This window comes from Gymnoscopelus microlampas (assembly GCF_963454915.1).
Source record: "Gymnoscopelus microlampas genome assembly, chromosome: 7".
In the NCBI taxonomy this organism is placed as follows: domain Eukaryota; kingdom Metazoa; phylum Chordata; class Actinopteri; order Myctophiformes; family Myctophidae; genus Gymnoscopelus; species Gymnoscopelus microlampas.
The window spans coordinates 6379408-6399167 of NC_139944.1; the positions used below are offsets into that span (position 1 = coordinate 6379408).

General features: G+C 40.4%; 2 protein-coding genes across 2 annotated transcripts in view; both read left to right on the top strand.

The window, feature by feature from the left end:
• Nucleotides 1-1891: 1891 nt before the first annotated feature.
• Nucleotides 1892-14172, top strand: LOC311048404 (uncharacterized protein; the record flags this gene model as incomplete). The annotated part of the gene is made up of 8 exons (XM_084061661.1): nt 1892-2114; nt 4865-5080; nt 5838-6062; nt 8531-8686; nt 8918-9060; nt 9229-9338; nt 9434-9546; nt 13871-14172. 8 exons carry the CDS (start codon nt 1892-1894, stop codon nt 14170-14172), a joined length of 1488 nt encoding a protein of 495 aa, XP_083917787.1.
• Nucleotides 14173-17163: 2991 nt separating this feature from the next.
• slc25a26 (solute carrier family 25 member 26) overlaps nt 17164-19760 on the top strand; it is a gene marked incomplete at its 3' end in the record, with an annotated part of 55909 nt that continues 53312 nt past the window's right edge. The window contains exons 1-2 of the mRNA XM_084061662.1: nt 17164-17289; nt 19509-19665. Of these exons, the coding sequence (XP_083917788.1) occupies nt 17257-17289; nt 19509-19665 (190 nt within the window). The 5' untranslated portion in view covers nt 17164-17256. The remainder of the gene's footprint in view (nt 17290-19508; nt 19666-19760) is intronic.

Consider the following 19760-nt stretch of genomic DNA (forward strand, 5'->3'; position numbering starts at 1 on the left):
TACTTGCTGTTTTGTATTTAATATGGATTTTTGATCACCGTATTATATATATTCTTTATGTTGTCACACTGTTGACCAATTGAACCCTACAGTACCTTTTCTGAGCATGCCATGATAGGTGAAGAGTGGGCTAAAACAGCAGATCTACAAGCGCACAACGTGTTGCATTGCGACACATTTTCAGCAAAGAGATTTGGTGTACAGGGAAAAGGAGGAGGCCATGTATAGAGCCCTATGAAACCCTTGTCAACAAAGTATATAGGGTTTAAGTGGTCAAGTACAATATGAATGTCACTGCCTGTAGTGTTGTCACAGCTGTATTGTAAGTGCATGTGACAAAAAACACCCTTACTGTTAAAGTGATTTGTTAATAACATGTCGTTTTGTAACACAGATTGTTTTACAAACCTTTTTTGTAAACTGAACAGTAGTATTCAATAAAACTTTACTTGACAATAGCATTATTCCAGTCAATTAATTATACATTCTACTGAACTATGAAAAATACTGTAAGGGCGTACCTGATAATACTCTTGACTCAATATGATTCTTTAAAATGACACATAAATTGACACTTACAGTATAATACAATGACCATCAAGAAATGCTACAACATGATACAAACAGCACTGCAGTTTTTACTGCAGACAATAAAACAGATGAAAAGGAAGTGGGGAGATTTTAAAGCATCCTGTTTCCTGAGTTACTGACCACATACTACCATGGTTTCATTATTAATGTCAGTCAACATCATACACTGCTTATCATTTTTATCTCATATACCACACTGTCACCACTAACTATTATCATTATTATGTACAATACCACACTATCACCTCTATTACCATGTATATCTAATACCACAGTGTCTCCATTATCGCTTTTTATGAACTGTGTGTGATAATAGACAGGTTTTGTCTTTCTATAGCCCCCTACTACTGCACTGAACAGCTTTGGAAGAGCTTGCTGATCCAAAGAAAGTTTTGAAAGTACAAAAAAAGTGATTTACTCTGCCACCAAACTCTTCTGAGTTCTGAGGGCCAGATCCCACCCACTCAGTAATCTGCCCATAATAGCTCCATGAATCTGCCTAGGAACACCCGCAGCACATTCTTCTCTGAAGCATTGTGTACAGCCAGGGCTGGAAGCGGTGGTTTTTATACCTGCGACACACTGTGGGAAATGTCTGTTCAAAACTATCAATGCTGTCACTGCTGGCAGAATGAAGCCTTGGGCTGAATGTGGAAATAAAACTAAGTGAATCACATTCACCTTGGCAGGCACCTTACCCACTATTTAGAGGTAAGGCTTTGTGCGTGGGGCGTGACCACCACCGTTTCCCTATCGTCCGCCACCAGGCTTGTCCCTCAAACCAACGCATTCTCAATCCCAAGAAGGCAAACCGGTGACATCCCAAGAAGTCAAAAGTTTGACTGAAGGGGGAGGCTGAAACAGCACATGTTGACTAGGGGGAATATGAGTTACGATTCTGTCCCTATCGGGACATACCTTAAACGGACTTTGCAACGCTCGGCACGGCAACTCGCTCGCCTGGCGGGCGCTATGGATTAATTAAACTGAAAAGGTGTGGTTTCCAAAATTAAAAATTTGAGGGCTTGTTAGACAACTGAGTGCACTTTTATAGTTTTTAATATTTCCCCTGCTTCAAAATATCCTCTGTGTGTGTATGTGCGTGTGGTTCATGTGGGTTTCAATCTTGCACTTCCTTATTGCTAGAGCATTGTATAACCAACCACAGACAGACATAGTCACGTTTTGTTTACTCAGTACATTTATATAATGTAAAGGTTTATTTTGATAAAGCTGATAAAGGCATGGGAGGGATACATGCAAGATAGTTACTATTTGTAGTCAATAGTTAGTTTCTAGGATGGCTACAGATATCTATGCCATGCCAGACTTGAAAAAGAAGGTAAAAAAGAGAGATAGAGACAGAAGACAGAAAAGGGGCACTGGGGACACTGGACAGTCAGAGGAGGTGAGAGGACAGGAGGAGGAGACACTGGTGGACATCTATGGGAACGTGGACCATTTCAGAAGTAGTGAGGACGTCTCTGGACCACAGGAGGACACAGCAAGAAGTCAGACTCTGGGTGAGCAGGACAGGGCCGTCATTTGGCCTTCCAGGGGATGGCAACTACCACCCCCTAGCTTTTAAATTATTTTGATCTGATCAGATTTCATATCAATACTTATAGACACTTTTTTATGTTTTATTTCTGCAAACGTACATTCATTAATCACTTTAAAACTGGCCTCCCTATTTTTGCCATGTCATTACAGATTGAACATTTTAAAAGAAAAGAATGTCCTTTTTCATAAATAACGGATCTCAATGCATCGTTGTGAGAAATCTGTTGCATTGGCAAACGATAATGTGGGAGACAAAAATATGTCACGTCACGCACGAGCGGCGCGACAGAAGTTGCCAATGGTTGGAATCGATGTTGGTAGGGAAACACCAACCAGGACAGGACATCAGCCTTGCGCAATGTCAAAGTAACAACCAATGACAGGCGAAAGCAGTCCTTATAGAGGTTAAAACAAGGCAAAATAAACAAGCTCCCAGTCAAACAGATTTCAAGATACTGATCTCCTCCCTCTCTGAACTCCTCCAATGCCACGCGCCCTCCCGCTCCCTCGGGTAATGCCAAGTTAACCTCCTGGACATCCCCAAGACAAAGAAACGAACCTGGGTTGACAGGGCCTCAGTGGCTGCCTTAGTGAATTGCCTATGGAATTCACTCCCAGCTCACATCAAAGCAGCCCCCCCACCCTTCACCTATAACACCACACTCAAAAGAACCCAGCTTTTCGGACTCGCTTTCCCTACCTAATTCTAATTCCCCTTTTCTACCTACCAGTTTTTCCTAATGAAGTGACACAGTGACACAGACTAGACTAGAGTGACATAAGGTAATTGTTTCACATGGAAAATAATGACATGCAGACATACATGCACTGGTGTAGTGTGTCTGAATGGGAAAACCTTATTGCTTTTAGACAAAATAAGGACATAATTTGTGTCATGATTGTAGGTCGTGTCCTATAGACAAAGGATCTAAATGTCTCAATTGAAGAGCATGCAGATTGGACAAAACAGCAGTTTATTTGTTGTCACTTTTTTTCAACCCTCTGTTGTTTTTATTTTATGAAATGACGCCTCTGTAGGTGAGTTTGACAACGTTGCGAGTCGTCATCAGGGGGGGTTTTAGACGCGTTTTAGGGGTGAAGCACCCCCTACATTTCAGGTAAAAAAAATATATATATATATAAAAATAAATCCCCCACCTATTTTGACATTATGGCTGCAAGTTTGGTGTTGATGATCATTAGGTAGGGTTACTTTCCCTTTTCATTCTGACCACTATGTAACAGTTTGGCATATCCAATATGGTTGGGTGTGAAACTTAAAGCAGCACTAGGGTAACTTTTTAACAACTATATAGCATATTATGTCCCATAAAATTATATAGTTACATGTTTAAGCAATAACAATCATCCTTCCATAAATATATAGACCCAGGGGGGTCCCTGCTAGGGGCTTGACTGTATTACTACTGTATGTGTAGGGGAGAGAATGATTTTCAATAAGACCAATCACAGCGCGTCGAAGTCAAAGACGTTGGCTGCCATGTTATTTGTGTCCAAAGTGGCCACTGATCCTGCCACACAATCAGAGAGGGGGCCCTTTTTGCACCCAAAAATGTACTGTACAACTCACGGCCATAGCAGTGGTCCAATTCTCTCCCAACTTGCTACAAAAATCGCTCATGCAAAAGTAGACAATACCATCTACTTTCTTTTCCACCTTCACATGTCTCCACTAATAATCATAAAGTGTTTGCAATATTTCAGCTCGCTGTTTACTTCCGGGATGGGTGCTACGACAAAATGATCACTGACTGGAAACAAGCGTTGCCAGATCCGTGAAACGGGCGAGAAACAAGCGCTGGCGTGGTCTATGCAAACAAGCCCAAAAGAAGCGACCAAATAAGCCCAAAATCGCTTATACAATAAGCAGACCTGGCAACGCAGGCTCAGCCAATCATGTGCGACAGATCTACAACCCATGGTTGTACATCAACCATAGGTGTGAGCTAACTCTCATTGGTCGTGTCATGAGTCAATAAGCCAATAAGCTGAGGGCACTGTCCAGACACCCAGCAGCGCATACTCGCTCGCACAGCTCGCTGACGCCATCACAGTCACACATAGCATTGCAACGAGAGGGGAGAGTCAGTGAGAGTTTTGAGAGCTGGACAGCAGAATCACCGTCATTTCTCAAATACATCGCCCTGTCATTCATATTGATTCCCTGACTTCAAAATACGGACGACTTCTTACTTTTTAGTGTGATGTCTCATGTCTGTGTTCCTGCCTCCTCCTGGCTTTGTTTTCTGGTAAAATTGCGCCCATTCAAGCTATTTTCTCACACAAACTAATCATCATGCCACGGACAACAAGGCGGGAGGGAGGGAGACAGAGAGAGACAAAGGGAGGGAGAGAGAGAGAGGCTATGGAATACACGCTCCCCTAATATTACAGCGATGAGCGTGTACATCGTTTACTTGGCGAGGGTGCATCTGGCCAAGTCACGCTAGATGTGAGGCCGAACTTCTAGTTACCGCAAACTATAGTGCTGCTTTAATAGCATCTGTGTTTCAGGCGTGGTCAGCTGTCCTCCATAAATATTGTTCCCATCAGTAGTTTAGTTTTGATGATAATAATAATAATAATAATAATAATAATAATAATAATAATAATAATAATAATAATAATAATAATAATAATAGTAATAATAATAATAAAAGCCCTTTTAATTTTTTCGCCTTATCTGCAGTTATTTATGCCAGTCCAGTCTTGACAAAGAAGGTGAGACAGAGAGATGGAGACAGGGGACAGACAAGGGTCACTGACTACAGTGGACAGCTGGAGGAGGTGAGAGGAGAGGAGGAGGAGACAGTGGTGGACATCTACGATAACATCAGAATCAGTGAGTTTGTCTCTGGGCCACAGGAGGACATGATGGACAATGCAGCAGGAACACAGATTCAGGGTACGTTTGACAATGTTGTGTGATTTCTCTGTTTCAAGGTGTTATTTTGATTAAGCTAATCCAGTGTTTCTCAACCTTTTAGATTTCAAGGACCCCCAGTTTGATGTGTGTTAGGGCAGTGGTTCTCAACCTGTGGGTCGGGGCGCCCTGGGGGCGCAAAAGATTTTGGGCGGGTCCCCAGATGACAGTAGTGACGATTTAATACAAAAAAGAGAAGGAAGAATTGAAATTAAATTAAAAAAGACCATTACTGCATCAAAGGTAATCAACAAACTATACTATGAAAACTGGTCAAACATTGGCCAAATTGTCAAATAATTAAAGAAAGAGGGGAAAAAAGCTTGTAGATCGTCTATTTTCACAATATTTATCTGTGGCACCGAGTCAAACCTCCTGCCTCAACTCCTACATTCCAAGTGCTTGTCAAGGTGGGGGGGTCCCCAGTTCAAATAGGATTATTTTGGGGGGTAGCCTGAAGAGGCCACAGACCCACTTTTTTCCCTCTGGGACCCTAATCTGCTCTTTAGAATCCTTAGTGTTAATTTAACTGTGAGAGTGCACAAATAAAGCCAAATGTAATGGTTCATTTGGCTCCATTTGTACACTCTAACAGTTACAGAGCACTAAACGTCCATTTGGACCCCTGGTGGTCATCGGACCCAACGTTGAGAACCAGTGAGCTAATCAAGGCAGGAGAGGGATATAAAGGATAGTTACTGTTTTCCGAGCCTCTCATCATCATAAGATGTCTTTACAGATATTTATGCCAGTCCAGCATTGACAAGGAAGACGAGACAGAGAGATGGAGACAGGGGACAGACGGGGGACACTGAGGACAGTGGACAGCTGGAGGAGGTGAGAGGAGAGATGGAGGAGAGAGAGGTGGACATCTACGGGAGCATGGCTGATGTCAGACGCAGTGACGTGGTCCCTGGACCACAGGAGGACACGAGGGACAACACAGCAGGAAGACACTCTCAGGGTGAGTTTGACTACGTGTCTTGGTGATTTTTCTGTTTCAAAGTGCATGGGAAACAGTTTAGTATACAAAAAGAAGCCATTTGTTTTCCTGCAGCAGGAAAAAAAATTATCTTGCAGCATAATTAACTTAAAAGGAGAGTTCACCCCCAAAATAACTTTTTTTCTGTCGATTACTCACCCCATGGAGAATTCATGGATATTTTTTTACACACAAAGAGTCCCCTTTGTGTCTCCTACCGGAACCCACTGCTCGTCATCAAATCATTGGCTTAGGAATGTGACAAAAACAAAAAAATATCCATGAATTCAAGTCGGGGTCGATAGGAAACATTTTTTTTGGGGGGTGAACTATCCCTTTAACAAGTGTGGGTTATATCCTTCCGTATCATTCCTTTGATGTGTAAAAGTATTTGTAGAGATACTGTTATGATAATGATCTGTAAAAAGTGGCATCAAACACGCTGCACAGTCCAGCTCACACAAAGAGGCAGAAAGAGAGGGAGAGAGATAGATATAGTATATATTCCGATATCGATCACCAGCATCATTGTCGTTATAGTTGTGGTGTTGACACTGTCTTCTATTCAGTCAGAATATTTTTTTAACATGACATATTCATAATAATAATAATAATAATAAACTTTATTTGTATAGCACCTTTCATGACATGAAATGCAGCGCAAAGTGCTTTACAGAGCAAGAATACAGTTACAGTTACAACCAATTTAACAATAAAGCAAACAAAAAATAAAATAAAATAAAAGCAAAAGCATAAAACATTAAAATAGGCAATACAGTGAGGACTTAAAAATCAACCAAAGAGTCAGCTAAAAGCAAGAGTGAAGAAATAGGTCTTGAGCTGTGCTTTAAAGCTATCGACAGAGGCTGCCTGTTTTAGGTGTAATGGGAGTTTATTCCACACTGTTGGTCCGTAAAAGCAGAATGCTGCTTCACCGTATTTTTTATATGTCATTTTAGGCACCTCGAGTAGGTCAGCACTTGAAGACCTGAGGGTCCGGTTTGGAACATGTCTCTCTAGGCAGTCATAGAGGTAGGAAGGTGCCAGACCATGTAGAGCTTTATAAACTATTAAAAGAATTTTAAAATCAATCCTAAAAACAACCGGGAGCCAGTGTAGTGAAGCTAGAACTGGAGTGATATGTTCTCTCATTCTAGTTTTAGTTAAAATTCTGGCTGCCGCATTTTGAACAAGTTGTAATCTGTCAGTTGTTTTCTTAGGCAGGCCAGAGTAGAGTGCATTGCAGTAGTCAAGCCGAGAGAAAACAAAAGCGTGGATCAGCGTTTTTGCGTCGTCTAACGACAGATAGTCTCTAATTCGCGCAATATTTCTAAGATGAAAGAAAGCAATCTTGGTGACATGATTAATGTGTGCATTAAAATTCAATTCAGAATCAATAATAACCCCCAGGTTCTTTACTGTGGTGTTACTTTCTACAGCCAGGTTACCAAGTCTACTTATTATTGATTCTCTCTGCTCACTGGAGCCAATTATGAGTATTTCTGTTTTATCCTCATTTAGCTTAAGAAAGTTCTCACTCATCCAGCATTTTATACTGGACAGACAGGTCAACAATGGGTCTAGAGCGCAGGGGTCGTCTGGAGCTACCGAAAGATACAGCAGGGTATCATCAGCATAGAAATGGAAGTTCACTCCGTGATCGGCGATGAGTTCTCCCAGTGGTAGTATATACAGGGAGAACAATAAGGGACCCAGAATTGAGCCCTGTGGAATACCAGAACAGATGTCATGTTTGTCTGAGTCAAAATTAGCTAGGCTGACAAAATAGCTTCTGCCTGTTAGGTAAGAGTAAAACCAAGACAAGGCTGTGCCTGACAAACCAATCCAGTACTCCATGCGTTGTAGTAGAATTTTGTGATCAATCGTGTCAAAAGCAGCGGTTAAATCAAGGAGTAGGAGAACAGATACATTTTTGTCGTCAGCGGACATAGTTATCGTTATAGTTGTCATGCTTGGTGTGAACAGCCCTTTAGTCTTGTTTTAGTCTCAGTGGCTGCACACTATAGTAGCTGTATTTTCCATTGCAGGACAGAGCTCTAAACCAGTGAAAAGACCTTTCAAAGCTGTTGCTGTGTGTCTGGTGATGCTGTGTCTCATGCAGATGGCTGGGATCATAGGCCTGGTCATGCACATCACTCAGAACACATCACTCACTCACTCAGGTAATTTGTTGTTGTGGATCTGTTTTGCGGGTAAGCAGGTTGGTAGTTAGTGAGCGCTATGGGACGCTAGTCATTTTAAACCAGTTACCTACCAGCTATTTTTCAGTACTGGGATTATTGTAGCAGATTCGAAACAGGAGGGTAGCCTACTCTACCCTCTGAGAGAGATCTCTTGTCATTTGTATGGGGGTTTGTCTCTAAGCTAATTTTACATCATTTACTTCATCATGATCAGAAGCAAAAACAGTGTTTATCATCCCATTACAGATTGTTTAGCCATTAACCCACTACTGACCAACCTAACCCAGGAGAGAGACCAACTACTGAACAACCTGGCCTTGACCCAGACCAGATGCAACAACGTGACCCTGGAGAGAGACCTGTTGCAAAATGAAATAAACCACCTGAAGAGAGAGACAGCAGGTGAGAGAGGTCATACACATATTTGAAGGAATTAATTAGTGTATTTATCATGGCTGGTTTATCACATCAAAATATTTTGAGTAGTAAACCTAAAATATGTTATTCTTAACATTACCTCAGCTCATTTCTTAATCAGGTTTAGTATTTGACAGTTATCATATCATTAATGTGTTAGAACTGATGATCAGTTTATTGAAAATCCATCAGTAAAACTATTTTTTTGATATTTAGACAAGTCATGTTCCAGTGCATGGCAGAAGTCTGGAGACGTCTTGTATTACATCTCTACTGAAGAGAAAACCTGGGAGGAAAGTAGACAACAATGTGAGACGATGGGAGCACGTCTGGTGGTCATTGACAGTCGAGATAAACAGGTGTGTGTGTGTGTGTGTGTGTGTGTGTGTGTGTGTGTGTGTGTGTGTGTGTGTGTGTGTGTGTGTGTGTGTGTGTGTGTGTGTGTGTGCGTGCGCGCGTGCGTGCGTGCGTGTTTCACTGTTTCACTTTATATGAAAGCAATAATAAAACAATGCACAAATTATCAGGAATTCTTCAGTGGACTGAAGTGTTGGAAGGGAGCATCACACTCCTGGATTGGACTGAAAGAGAAGAAGGACAAATGGACATGGGAGGATGGAACATCATTGACAACAGGGTGAGACATTTTACAAGTTTTTCTAAAGTAATTCTATCAAAGTCACTGTACATGTGAGTAACTGAGTGGATGTGATTAAAATGTTTACTCTGCAGGTACTGGGCTGCTGGAAGTCCTGTTGACTATGTCGGCTGGTATTGTGCTTACTACTGGCCTGCAGATGGAAAGTGGAAAAATATGGAATGTTCACGGACAAACAACTGGATCTGTGAGAAGACTGTATATTATTGATTATCTTAAAGCTGCAATATGTAACTCATATGTCCTACCTGGGATTCAAACCCAGGTCCTCTCTGTGAGAGTCCTCATTTCTACCGCTCATCAAGAGCCAGTCCCTGATTGGCCAGGGGAGATATTGTGCTTATGAGCTTCTGCAGTTATTAGTTGTCCACCAGTAGGTTTCCAACCTTACATCAGGGTCTACATTTGGGAGAGTGGTTAATAACGTTCATTCATAAACAAAATAATAAGTTCCAGAGTGCAGCTTTGATATCACTGATAAAACTGCATGTTAGTGTTCTGCTTTGTGAAGTTAAACTGTTGTATACTATCACATTAACCATTAACCATTGGGGTTTGTGTTGTAATCCATTTTACTTTAAGGACACAGTTAGACACAGTTTCTGTCATGCAATTCAATGGTAAAGATTTGCTGGAGCACTTCTCTTCCCAGCACCCAAGCATCGCTCTTCAGTGTCTCAGCATCCAATGCTTTTGGCAGAGCGCCCTGGAGAGGAGCACCAAACAAGAAAACAATCAAAGTATTTAGTAAAAAAGACAAATATTGATCAATCTGAACATTTTCTGCGTTTTTTTTTTAACTAAAAGAGTCAAGATGTGCTTGTATTGTGTGGGGGGGGAAAAATCATTTGTCTCTGTATGTTGCATACTTCTAAAGTTTTACTATTTGCTATTGTTTCCATTTTTGAGTTTGGGTAGGATTTTTGTAGCCTGGTAAACCCTCCCTCCGGAAATCTCATTTCCATTTGATTTCAGGAGTGAGTCTGGCATGATCGCCCAGTATGCAATATTGGCTGTGGGCTGGAGTTGGGCGGGAGTAATACCGTTGACTGACAACTCCTTCAGCCAATGATCGTTGTTCCCCTCCAGCCAATCAGCAGACCTCCAGACTAATGTGACGCAACGGGACTTTTGAGACGGCCATGCCCAAAATAGGTTGCCTTATTCGGATAAATGCGTGGCACTGCCCGCCCCTCCCGGTTCTCTAAATTTGTATTTTTAAATAGGCTCTGTCATGATTAATTGACCACATATATGAAGTTAAACAACTGAATTCAATCCAAACGATATCTTAAAAGTAAATTCCGTGCCTCAAAAACGAAGTTTGAGAGCATTTTAAAAACGAAAGTAAAAAGTGTAACAGGCCACAGAAACGATGGCGGATCGTTCCATTTTTGTCGGCTGCACTCGGTCCCATTTGGGCTCACTCGTACTCGCCACCTGATTGGCCAACTGTCGCTGTCAATCACAGAACGATGTGCGACGATAGGCACGGTTAGTGGGTAATTCCACTAGAAACCCCCACAATGGGCGATCATGCCAGACTCACTCCTGAAATCAAATGGAAATGAGATTTCCGGAGGGAGGGTTTACCAGGCTAGGATTTTTGTACGATTAGGGTTTAAAATGAACCCCATGGGACATTATTTCACCCTGTTACCTGGCAGAATCTTAAAATACACACTTAAACGAGAAAATGCAGAAGTAGAAGAAGTATTTAGTAAAAAGCTAGACTATTAATGTGACGTTTTGATCCTCCTGGCTGTGTCTGACAGCCTGACTTTGAATCGTTACCACCACAACCATGAGAATTCCATGTTTACCGTTGTTTCTATATGACATTTGATAACATTTCACTTGATTGTATTCTATTATGCCATGGTTTGTATTTAATATAGATTTTTGATCAACGTATTACATATATTTGTTACGTTGTCACACTGTTGACCAATTGAACCCTACAGTCCCTTTTCTGAGCATGCCATAATAGGCGAAGAGTGGGCTAAAACAGCAGATCTACAAGCTCACAACGTGTCGCATTGCGTCACATTTTCAGCTAAGAGATTTGGTGTAGAGGGAAAAGGAGGAGGCCAAGTATAGAGCCCTATGAAACCCTTGTCAACCAAGTATATAGGGTTTAAGTGGTCAAGAACAATATGAATGTCACTGCCTGTAGTGTTGTCACAGCTGTATTGTAAGTGCATGTGACAAAAAACACCCTTACTGTTAAAGTGATTTGTTAATAATGTGTTGTTTTATAACCCAGATCTTTTTACAAACGTGTAAACTGAACAGTGGAAGTATTTAATAAAACTTTACTTAACAATAGCATTATTCCAGTTCATTAATTATACATTCTACTGACCTATGAAAAATACTGTAAGTACCTGATAATATTCCAAGTATTTAAATGATGTTTAATGCATTCCTATGGGTTTGAATCCAGAATAAAACATGAAGGACTTACTGTATTTTGTCTTGTTACTTTCTTGACTCAATATGATTGTTTAAAATGACACATAAATTGGCACTTACAGTATAATACAATGACCATCAAGAAATGCTACAACATGATACAAACAGCACTGCAGTTTTTACTGCAGACAATAAAACAGATGAAAAGGAAGTGGGGAGATGTATGTTTAAAGCATCCTGTTTCCTGAGTTACTGACCACATACTACCATGGTTTCATTATTATGTCAGTCAACATCATACACTGCTTATTTTTTATCTCATATACCACACTGTCACCACTATTATCATTATTATGTACAATACCACACTGTCACCACTATTATCATTGTTATGTACAATACCACACTGTCACCACTATTATCATTGTTACGTACAATACCACACTGTCACCACTATTATCATTGTTATGTACAATACCACACTGTCACCACTATTATCATTATTATGTACAATACCACACTGTCACCACTATTATCATTGTTATGTACAATACCACACTGTCACCACTATTATCATTATTATGTACAATACCACACTGTCACCACTATTATCATTATTATGTACAATACCACACTGTCACCACTATTATCATTATTATGTACAATACCACACTGTCACCACTATTATCATTATTATGTACAATACCACACTGTCACCACTATTATCATTGTTATGTACAATACCACACTGTCACCACTATTATCATTGTTACGTACAATACCACACTGTCACCACTATTATCATTGTTATGTACAATACCACACTGTCACCACTATTATCATTATTATGTACAATACCACACTGTCACCACTATTATCATTGTTATGTACAATACCACACTGTCACCACTATTATCATTATTATGTACAATACCACACTGTCACCACTATTATCATTATTATGTACAATACCACACTGTCACCACTATTATCATTATTATGTACAATACCACACTGTCACCACTATTATCATTGTTACGTACAATACCACACTGTCACCACTATTATCATTGTTATGTACAATACCACACTGTCACCACTATTATCATTATTATGTACAATACCACACTGTCACCACTATTATCATTGTTATGTACAATACCACACTGTCACCACTATTATCATTATTATGTACAATACCACACTGTCACCACTATTATCATTATTATGTACAATACCACACTGTCACCACTATTATCATTATTATGTACAATACCACACTGTCACCACTATTATCATTGTTATGTACAATACGACAATGTTATGTATAATAAGAGAAATGCAGAAAACTTTCCATTCACTTTCCCCGCCCAGAATGTAACACCTCAATTTCACACGTACAATTTGAGGTAAAGACATCTGTTGTTCATCCTGCAGTGTGTGTGTGTGTGTGTGTGTGTGTGTGTGTGTGTGTGTGTGCGTGCGTGCGTGCGTGCGTGCGTGCGTGCGTGCGTGCGTGCGTGTGTGTGTGTTTGTGTTTACATGCACTGTGTGTGTGTGTGTGTTTGTGTGTGCACTGTGTGTGTTTGTGTGTGCAGGGTGACGCACACATTTTTTAAATTATTACTCCTTCCCATTTTATCCAAATTTCACGCAAATCGGTACACATGATCTCTATAGTCATGTGATCAAGACGGATCTGTTTGATTTTTCATATTCCATCCTGATTGGCTAAGATTAACATCTAAAGTTTGCAGTAGTGGCTTGTTTTGAACAAAATGCCTCAATCATGAACGTCTGATTACGGTGAAACCTTCCACACACATTCACACTACGTTGAGGAACAAATGCCACCCTTTTAACATTGGCCTGTTGTTGCGTCACCGACAAGTCAAATTTAGCAAAACCCATTTTTAGAACAAAATGCCTCAAATCGTGAATGCAGTGTCCGATTGCCGTGCACGGCCTAGGAAGAAATGGCACCCTTTTCACATTGGCCTATTATAGCGCCACCAGGACGCCAAAATAACCTACCTGACCTGGCGGAGACCTGTGCTCCGATGAGCACTTTTTTCTAGCTTCTTTTCTTTTTACAGTGCAGTATGTGATGAAGGAGAGAACCATCAGGAGGACATCATGGAGAAGAGAGCTGACTGTTACCAGTCCGCCTGATGCTGTCCCCGGGCCAATTACGGCTCCAGAACAGAACAGCACACAGACAGCGGCCTGGCCCTGCCACAGCTGGGGCCCGGCCGCGTCCAACGGGATCCCTCCGAGACACGCTTCAACAAGATGGATGGCGGGCGCCGGGCCTCAAAGCGGGCGCACTCAGCCCCAGACATCATTGGGCCTGGTGCTGAGTAAAGAGGTGGTGGCCTGTCTACCGCTCCCCTCTTAACCCTTTCAGACCTGAGGCTGATTCTAACAATGTTTAAAAGCCCTTTTTTTTAAAACATGGAAAATATCAAATTTTAAAAAATGTAAAAAATGTAAAAAATGTAAAAAATATAAAAAAAATAAAAATGTAAAAAATGTAAAAAAATTAAAAATGTAAAAATGTAAAAAATAAAAAAAATGTAAAAATATTTAAAAAATGAAAGAAATGAAAAAAATGAAACAAATTAAACAAATTAAACAAATTAAACAAATGACAAAAATATAATATGAAAAAAAAAAAACTAAAATATAAAAAAATATGTTGTTCCAGAGATCCCCAGAAGCAACGATTTGAGTTACAAATGTTCGCTTTAAAAATATAAATATTCAAAAATTTGCACACATTTTCACGATTTTTCTAAAATAGCAGATCTACAAGCTCATAGCGCGGCACTCGTTGCCGCGCTATGAGCTTGTAGATCTGCTATTTTTGAACAGCCAAATAAATCTAAAATGACACAGATGCGTTCCCGGTCTGAATGGATTAATAGGAGGCTCTGCCCGGGCTGACAGGAGCCCATAAATAACCCAGCTCCTGGGCCACAGCAAAGGAACACACCACTCACCTGAGCACCGCCCCGGTGGTGGAAAGCAACCAAGTAAGTCTGTGCTTAAAGTAACATTTTTAGGTACTATCTCAGAGGCAAATATTGTAGACATATTTTTTACTCCACTACAATTATTTGAGTAGTTACTTTGTAGATTTGGATTGTCATTACAAAACATACATTAACCAATTAAGCCCTATTTTATACCTCGAAAATATACTATTTTAGAAAGATTTTGACACATTTGTGAGACTTGTAAAAACCTGTGAAATGGGATATTCTGCATAATTAGCACTTTTTCTTTAACTTTTGGTACTTTGAGTATATTTTGATGCCAATACTTTTGTACTCTTACTCAAGTAACATTTTGAATACAGGACTTTTATTTCTACATCGTGATATTGCTACTTTTACTTAAAGGATGATGTCACCCATTTTCAACCTAACTTAATTGGTCCTCACTCATGATAAAATGATTTTTTTTAAAGATCTTGGTCTGTGTCTCATAGGAGGGCTGTGGACACTTCAGAAACCCGCCTACCAGTGACATCATCATTAGGCAGGTTTTTTATTTTAAAACGAGATTTCTTTTTTTTTTTAAATTTGATTCTTATTAATGAGAGAACAATGGCTTCCATTATAGCAAACTAACTTTCCAGGAATACAAAGCCTGCAGTTTCTATTAGCTTGGGTTCTCGGTCGATGATGTCACTGGTAGGTGGGTTTCTGAACTGTCCATAGCCCTCCTCTGAGACACAGACCATGTAGACAAAAATGTAATAAACATTATTGAGGACCAATTGTATGAACATATAGGTTGAAAATGGGTGAATATCCTCTAAGTAAAGAAGAACAAAGTTCATCCACCACAGAGTCTGCTATTGGAGAGTTACGTCAATGAGGGGGCAGAAACAGAGGTTCATGTAAACTCGATATAGTGACAAACCCTTATAGACTCCAGTGCATTCCGTAAACTTCCGGTTCAGGGCGTTGTCACTATCAGCCAATAGAAGGCTCTGTAGAAGACCTGGCCCGATGAAGGCAAGGCAAGGCACTGCAACTTTATTTATATAGCACTTTTCATACATTATATCCATGTTCTGGAGGGAGCATTCACCAAAAAATAGATCTACAAGTACACAGTGTGTCGCATTGCGACAAATTGAGTGAGTTTGTAGATCTGCAATTTTGGAGTAGACAGGGGTCCTTGAGGGGGTTCCAGGCGGTCCCAGGCAAAATATGTTAATACAGCATCACAATCTGAAAAAATTGCAGATGTACAAGCTTGTATATCTGCTTTTTTTTTTGTTTACATTTTAGAAAAATGTTGAAAGGGTTTGAAAAATGTTGAATCATCTTACATTTAAACTTGAGTTTAATATGTATGGGTTCCCCAGTACCTTCAAGGGAAATCAGGACATTTCCACATGATGTCAGTTGATTTTTCAGGATGAGGTTAGGATTCTTCTGAGGAGTCTTCTGAGGATGACTCTGATGATGATTGATGTGTCATGTGTGCAGAGAGAGCTGCACGTCTGCAGTCAGTCACCATTGCGACTTGTAATATCACAAAATATGTAACACCAACACGTATATAATATTAGTAGTCCTCGTAGAGGTGAATAATGCCCTGCACCTGCTGTGACAGTTTGTATTCCCTGCCGACCACTAGTGGTTCTCAACCTTTTCAGGCCAGGGACCCCCCAAAATAATCAAATTTGACCTGGGGAGTGGGGACCCCCCACAAATATTAATATTTGACCTGGGGACCCCCCAAAATAATCATATTTGACCTGGGGAGTGGGGACCCCCCACAAATATTCATATTTGACCTGGGGACCCCCCAAAATAATCATATTTGACCTGGGGAGTGGGGACCCCCCAAAGATATTCATATTTGACCTGGGGACCCCACAAAATAATCATATTTGAACTGGGGACCACCCCCACCCTAACAAGCACTTGTGATGTAGGAGTTGAGGCATTACAGTTTAGTTTGATGGTTCCACAGAGAAATATTGTGAAAATAGCAGATCTACAAGCGGGAGATTGTAGATCTGCTATTTTCACAATATTTGCCTCTTTCTTATATTATTTGACAATTTGGCAATTTTTTTTAACAGTTTTTATAGTATAGATTGGTTACTTTTGATGCAGCAATGCTCTTTTCTCTTTTCTTTCTTTCTTTTCTGAGGTATTAAAAAAGGTCCCTTCACTGTCATCTGGGGACCCCCCCAAAATGATGTGGGGACCCCCTGGGGGTCCCGACCCACAGGCTGGGCACCACTGCACTAGACTGCCTGCGGCCCGACTCATGAGAAACCAGCCAATCACACTGCATGCATGCGCTCCCATGACGTGATCACGTGACCGCACTGCGGAAGTGTCTGTGTGAGTAAAGATGGCGGCGTCCTTGAGCAGCATGTTTTGATCTGCCTCTACAGTGTCAACATGCTCCATTCAGCCTGATCAGACCCACTTTAACACATCCACACAACATGGAGAGACAGGAGTTCTTTGCCTCTCTGCTGGTAACGTTGCATATTTATCTTTAATCCTAAATCAGCTATTAGTTCAGCTGCTTTTATCCAACCATAATATAGCTTTAACTGGAGTGTTATCGTCTGTTGTGTCGTTTTGCTCACCTAATCCTGTACTGTTACTGCATTGGTTTTCAACCTTTTTCATGCCAAGGACCCCTAAATTGATATACATTTGTCTGTGGACCCCCATCTGAAAATGTGTTGTGCCAGGGACCCCCAAAACTGCCAAAAGCTAAGATTTGAGTTACAAATGTTTGCTTAAAAAATATATATGTATTCAAAGACATGCAGACATTTTCAAGATTTTTCAAAAATAGCAGATCTACAAGCTCATCATCACGATCGCTTGATTATTTCTCAATCTCTTTGTTTGTTTTAACTTGTTTTCGTCACATTTGGTTTTGTATGGTTGTATAATGTTGTTCTGTTGTTAAATGTTTTGTCTCAATGTGTATCTGTTTTATCATTGTTCTAATAGGACCCCCTAGAAAACGAGATGCTACACCTCTAAGGGTTATTCCTAAAAGCATCTCTAGTCTCTACACCTAATGTTACAAGTTGTAGCTGTGTTATGTCTGCATAATGTACAGCATTGGTTCTCTCCGAGAACAGACTTTCAACAACACAAAACAGCCTTTGTTTAGGTGTGTAGTGAAATGGTTTAGTTTATTTTTTCACTACTGTTGGAGCCCTTGCAGGGCAGTAGAATTCCTTGTACAAGCGCAGAGCCCAGCGCCTGGCAGGGTGTTAGAGAGAACTCTCTGGACCAGGGCTAAGTACCACCTTTACCATATAATGGCGATAGCTTGAGAGGGACCCTGGGAAGTAAAGATGAGGTTAGACATTTAGTCATGAGCGTTAGGACTGGGATTTAGTCCGTGAAAACAGAATGCCATCCGATTCTGATTGTAAACAGTACCTCCAGTGTTTCAGATACTGAGCTTGTGGTGAATGTGAACCAGAAAGCTACAGGAGATGAGTAAATCCATGACTTCCTGACTGACTTAAACCACTTAACCCATTAAGGACCTGAGGCCGATTCTACAACTGCCTTCCAAATCCTTCCAAATCCTAACAGTTTTCTGTTAGGATTATGACTATATCAGAGTATGTTGCTATATCAGTGGTGCTCAAACTTTTTCATGTCAAAGACCCCCAAAATTATATGTTTTTGGCCGCCGACCCCCATCTCAAAATATGTTGTTCCAGGGACCCCCAGAAGCAAAGACTTGCATAAATGTTCACTATTTTTCAGAAATAGCAGATCTACAAGCTTGTGCGGCGCTGTGTGTGTGTGTGTGTGTGTGTGTGTGTGTGTGTGTGTGTGTGTGTGTGTGTGTGTGTGTGTGTGTGTGTGTGTGTGTGTGTGTGTGTGTGTGTGTGTATATATATATATATATATATATATATATATATATATATATATATATATATATATATATATATATTATATATATTATATATATAACCAAAGGACTATTTATCTCACCCATCTATGTTGAAATACATTTTATTACTGCAATCTGATAAGCCAAAAGTTATTAGTAAATTGGGTGCTTTTCTGAAAAATGTTCTACCTCTGTTCAAATAATGCATGCCATGCCTTTTGCTACGTCTGTACGAATATTGTTATGTATTGTATATTGTATACTGTATACTGTCTATTTATGAATCTGTGCTCCATACCATGTGAATATGGTCTTGAGTTAACCCATTAAAACCGGTAAAGCATCTGTCATTTTAGATTTTAGCTATATATAGCACATTTGCTATTAAAAAATAGCAGATATACAAGATCATAGCGTGTCACTTCGTGCCGCGCTATGAGCGTGTAGATCTGCTATTTCTGAATAGCAAATGTGCTATATATATAGCACACGTGTCACATGTAAGTGTGACACATGTAAGTCACATGTAACATGTAAGTCTTACATTTGTGACACATCTTTGAATACATATATTTTGAAGCGAACATTTTTAACTCAAATCTTCTGGGGGGGGGGGACAAAATATTTTGAGATGCGGGTCCGCGGCCAAATACATACAATTGTGGGGGTCCTTGACATGAAAATGTTTGAGCACCGCTAACATAGCAACATAGGTTTTTCCGAAAACTGGATTTGGAAGACATTTTTAGAATCGGCCTTGGGTCTTAAATTGATGATGATGATGATAACCATTCCGTGTGATGATGTTCCATGTCCCAGGCAGGGGGCTGTGCGGGCATGTGTGTAGACCTGACCCTGTTCCCACTGGACACCATTAAGACCAGACTACAGAGCCAGCAGGGCTTCCAGAAGGCCGGAGGCTTCAGGGGAATCTATGCCGGTGTCCCATCTGCTGCCGTAGGCTCCTTCCCTAATGGTAAGGCACTCTTTATACACACTATGCTAAGGTAGCACGATGGGGTCAACTCTAATTCTAATCTATGTACTGTACGTACAGGGATTCTTAAACTT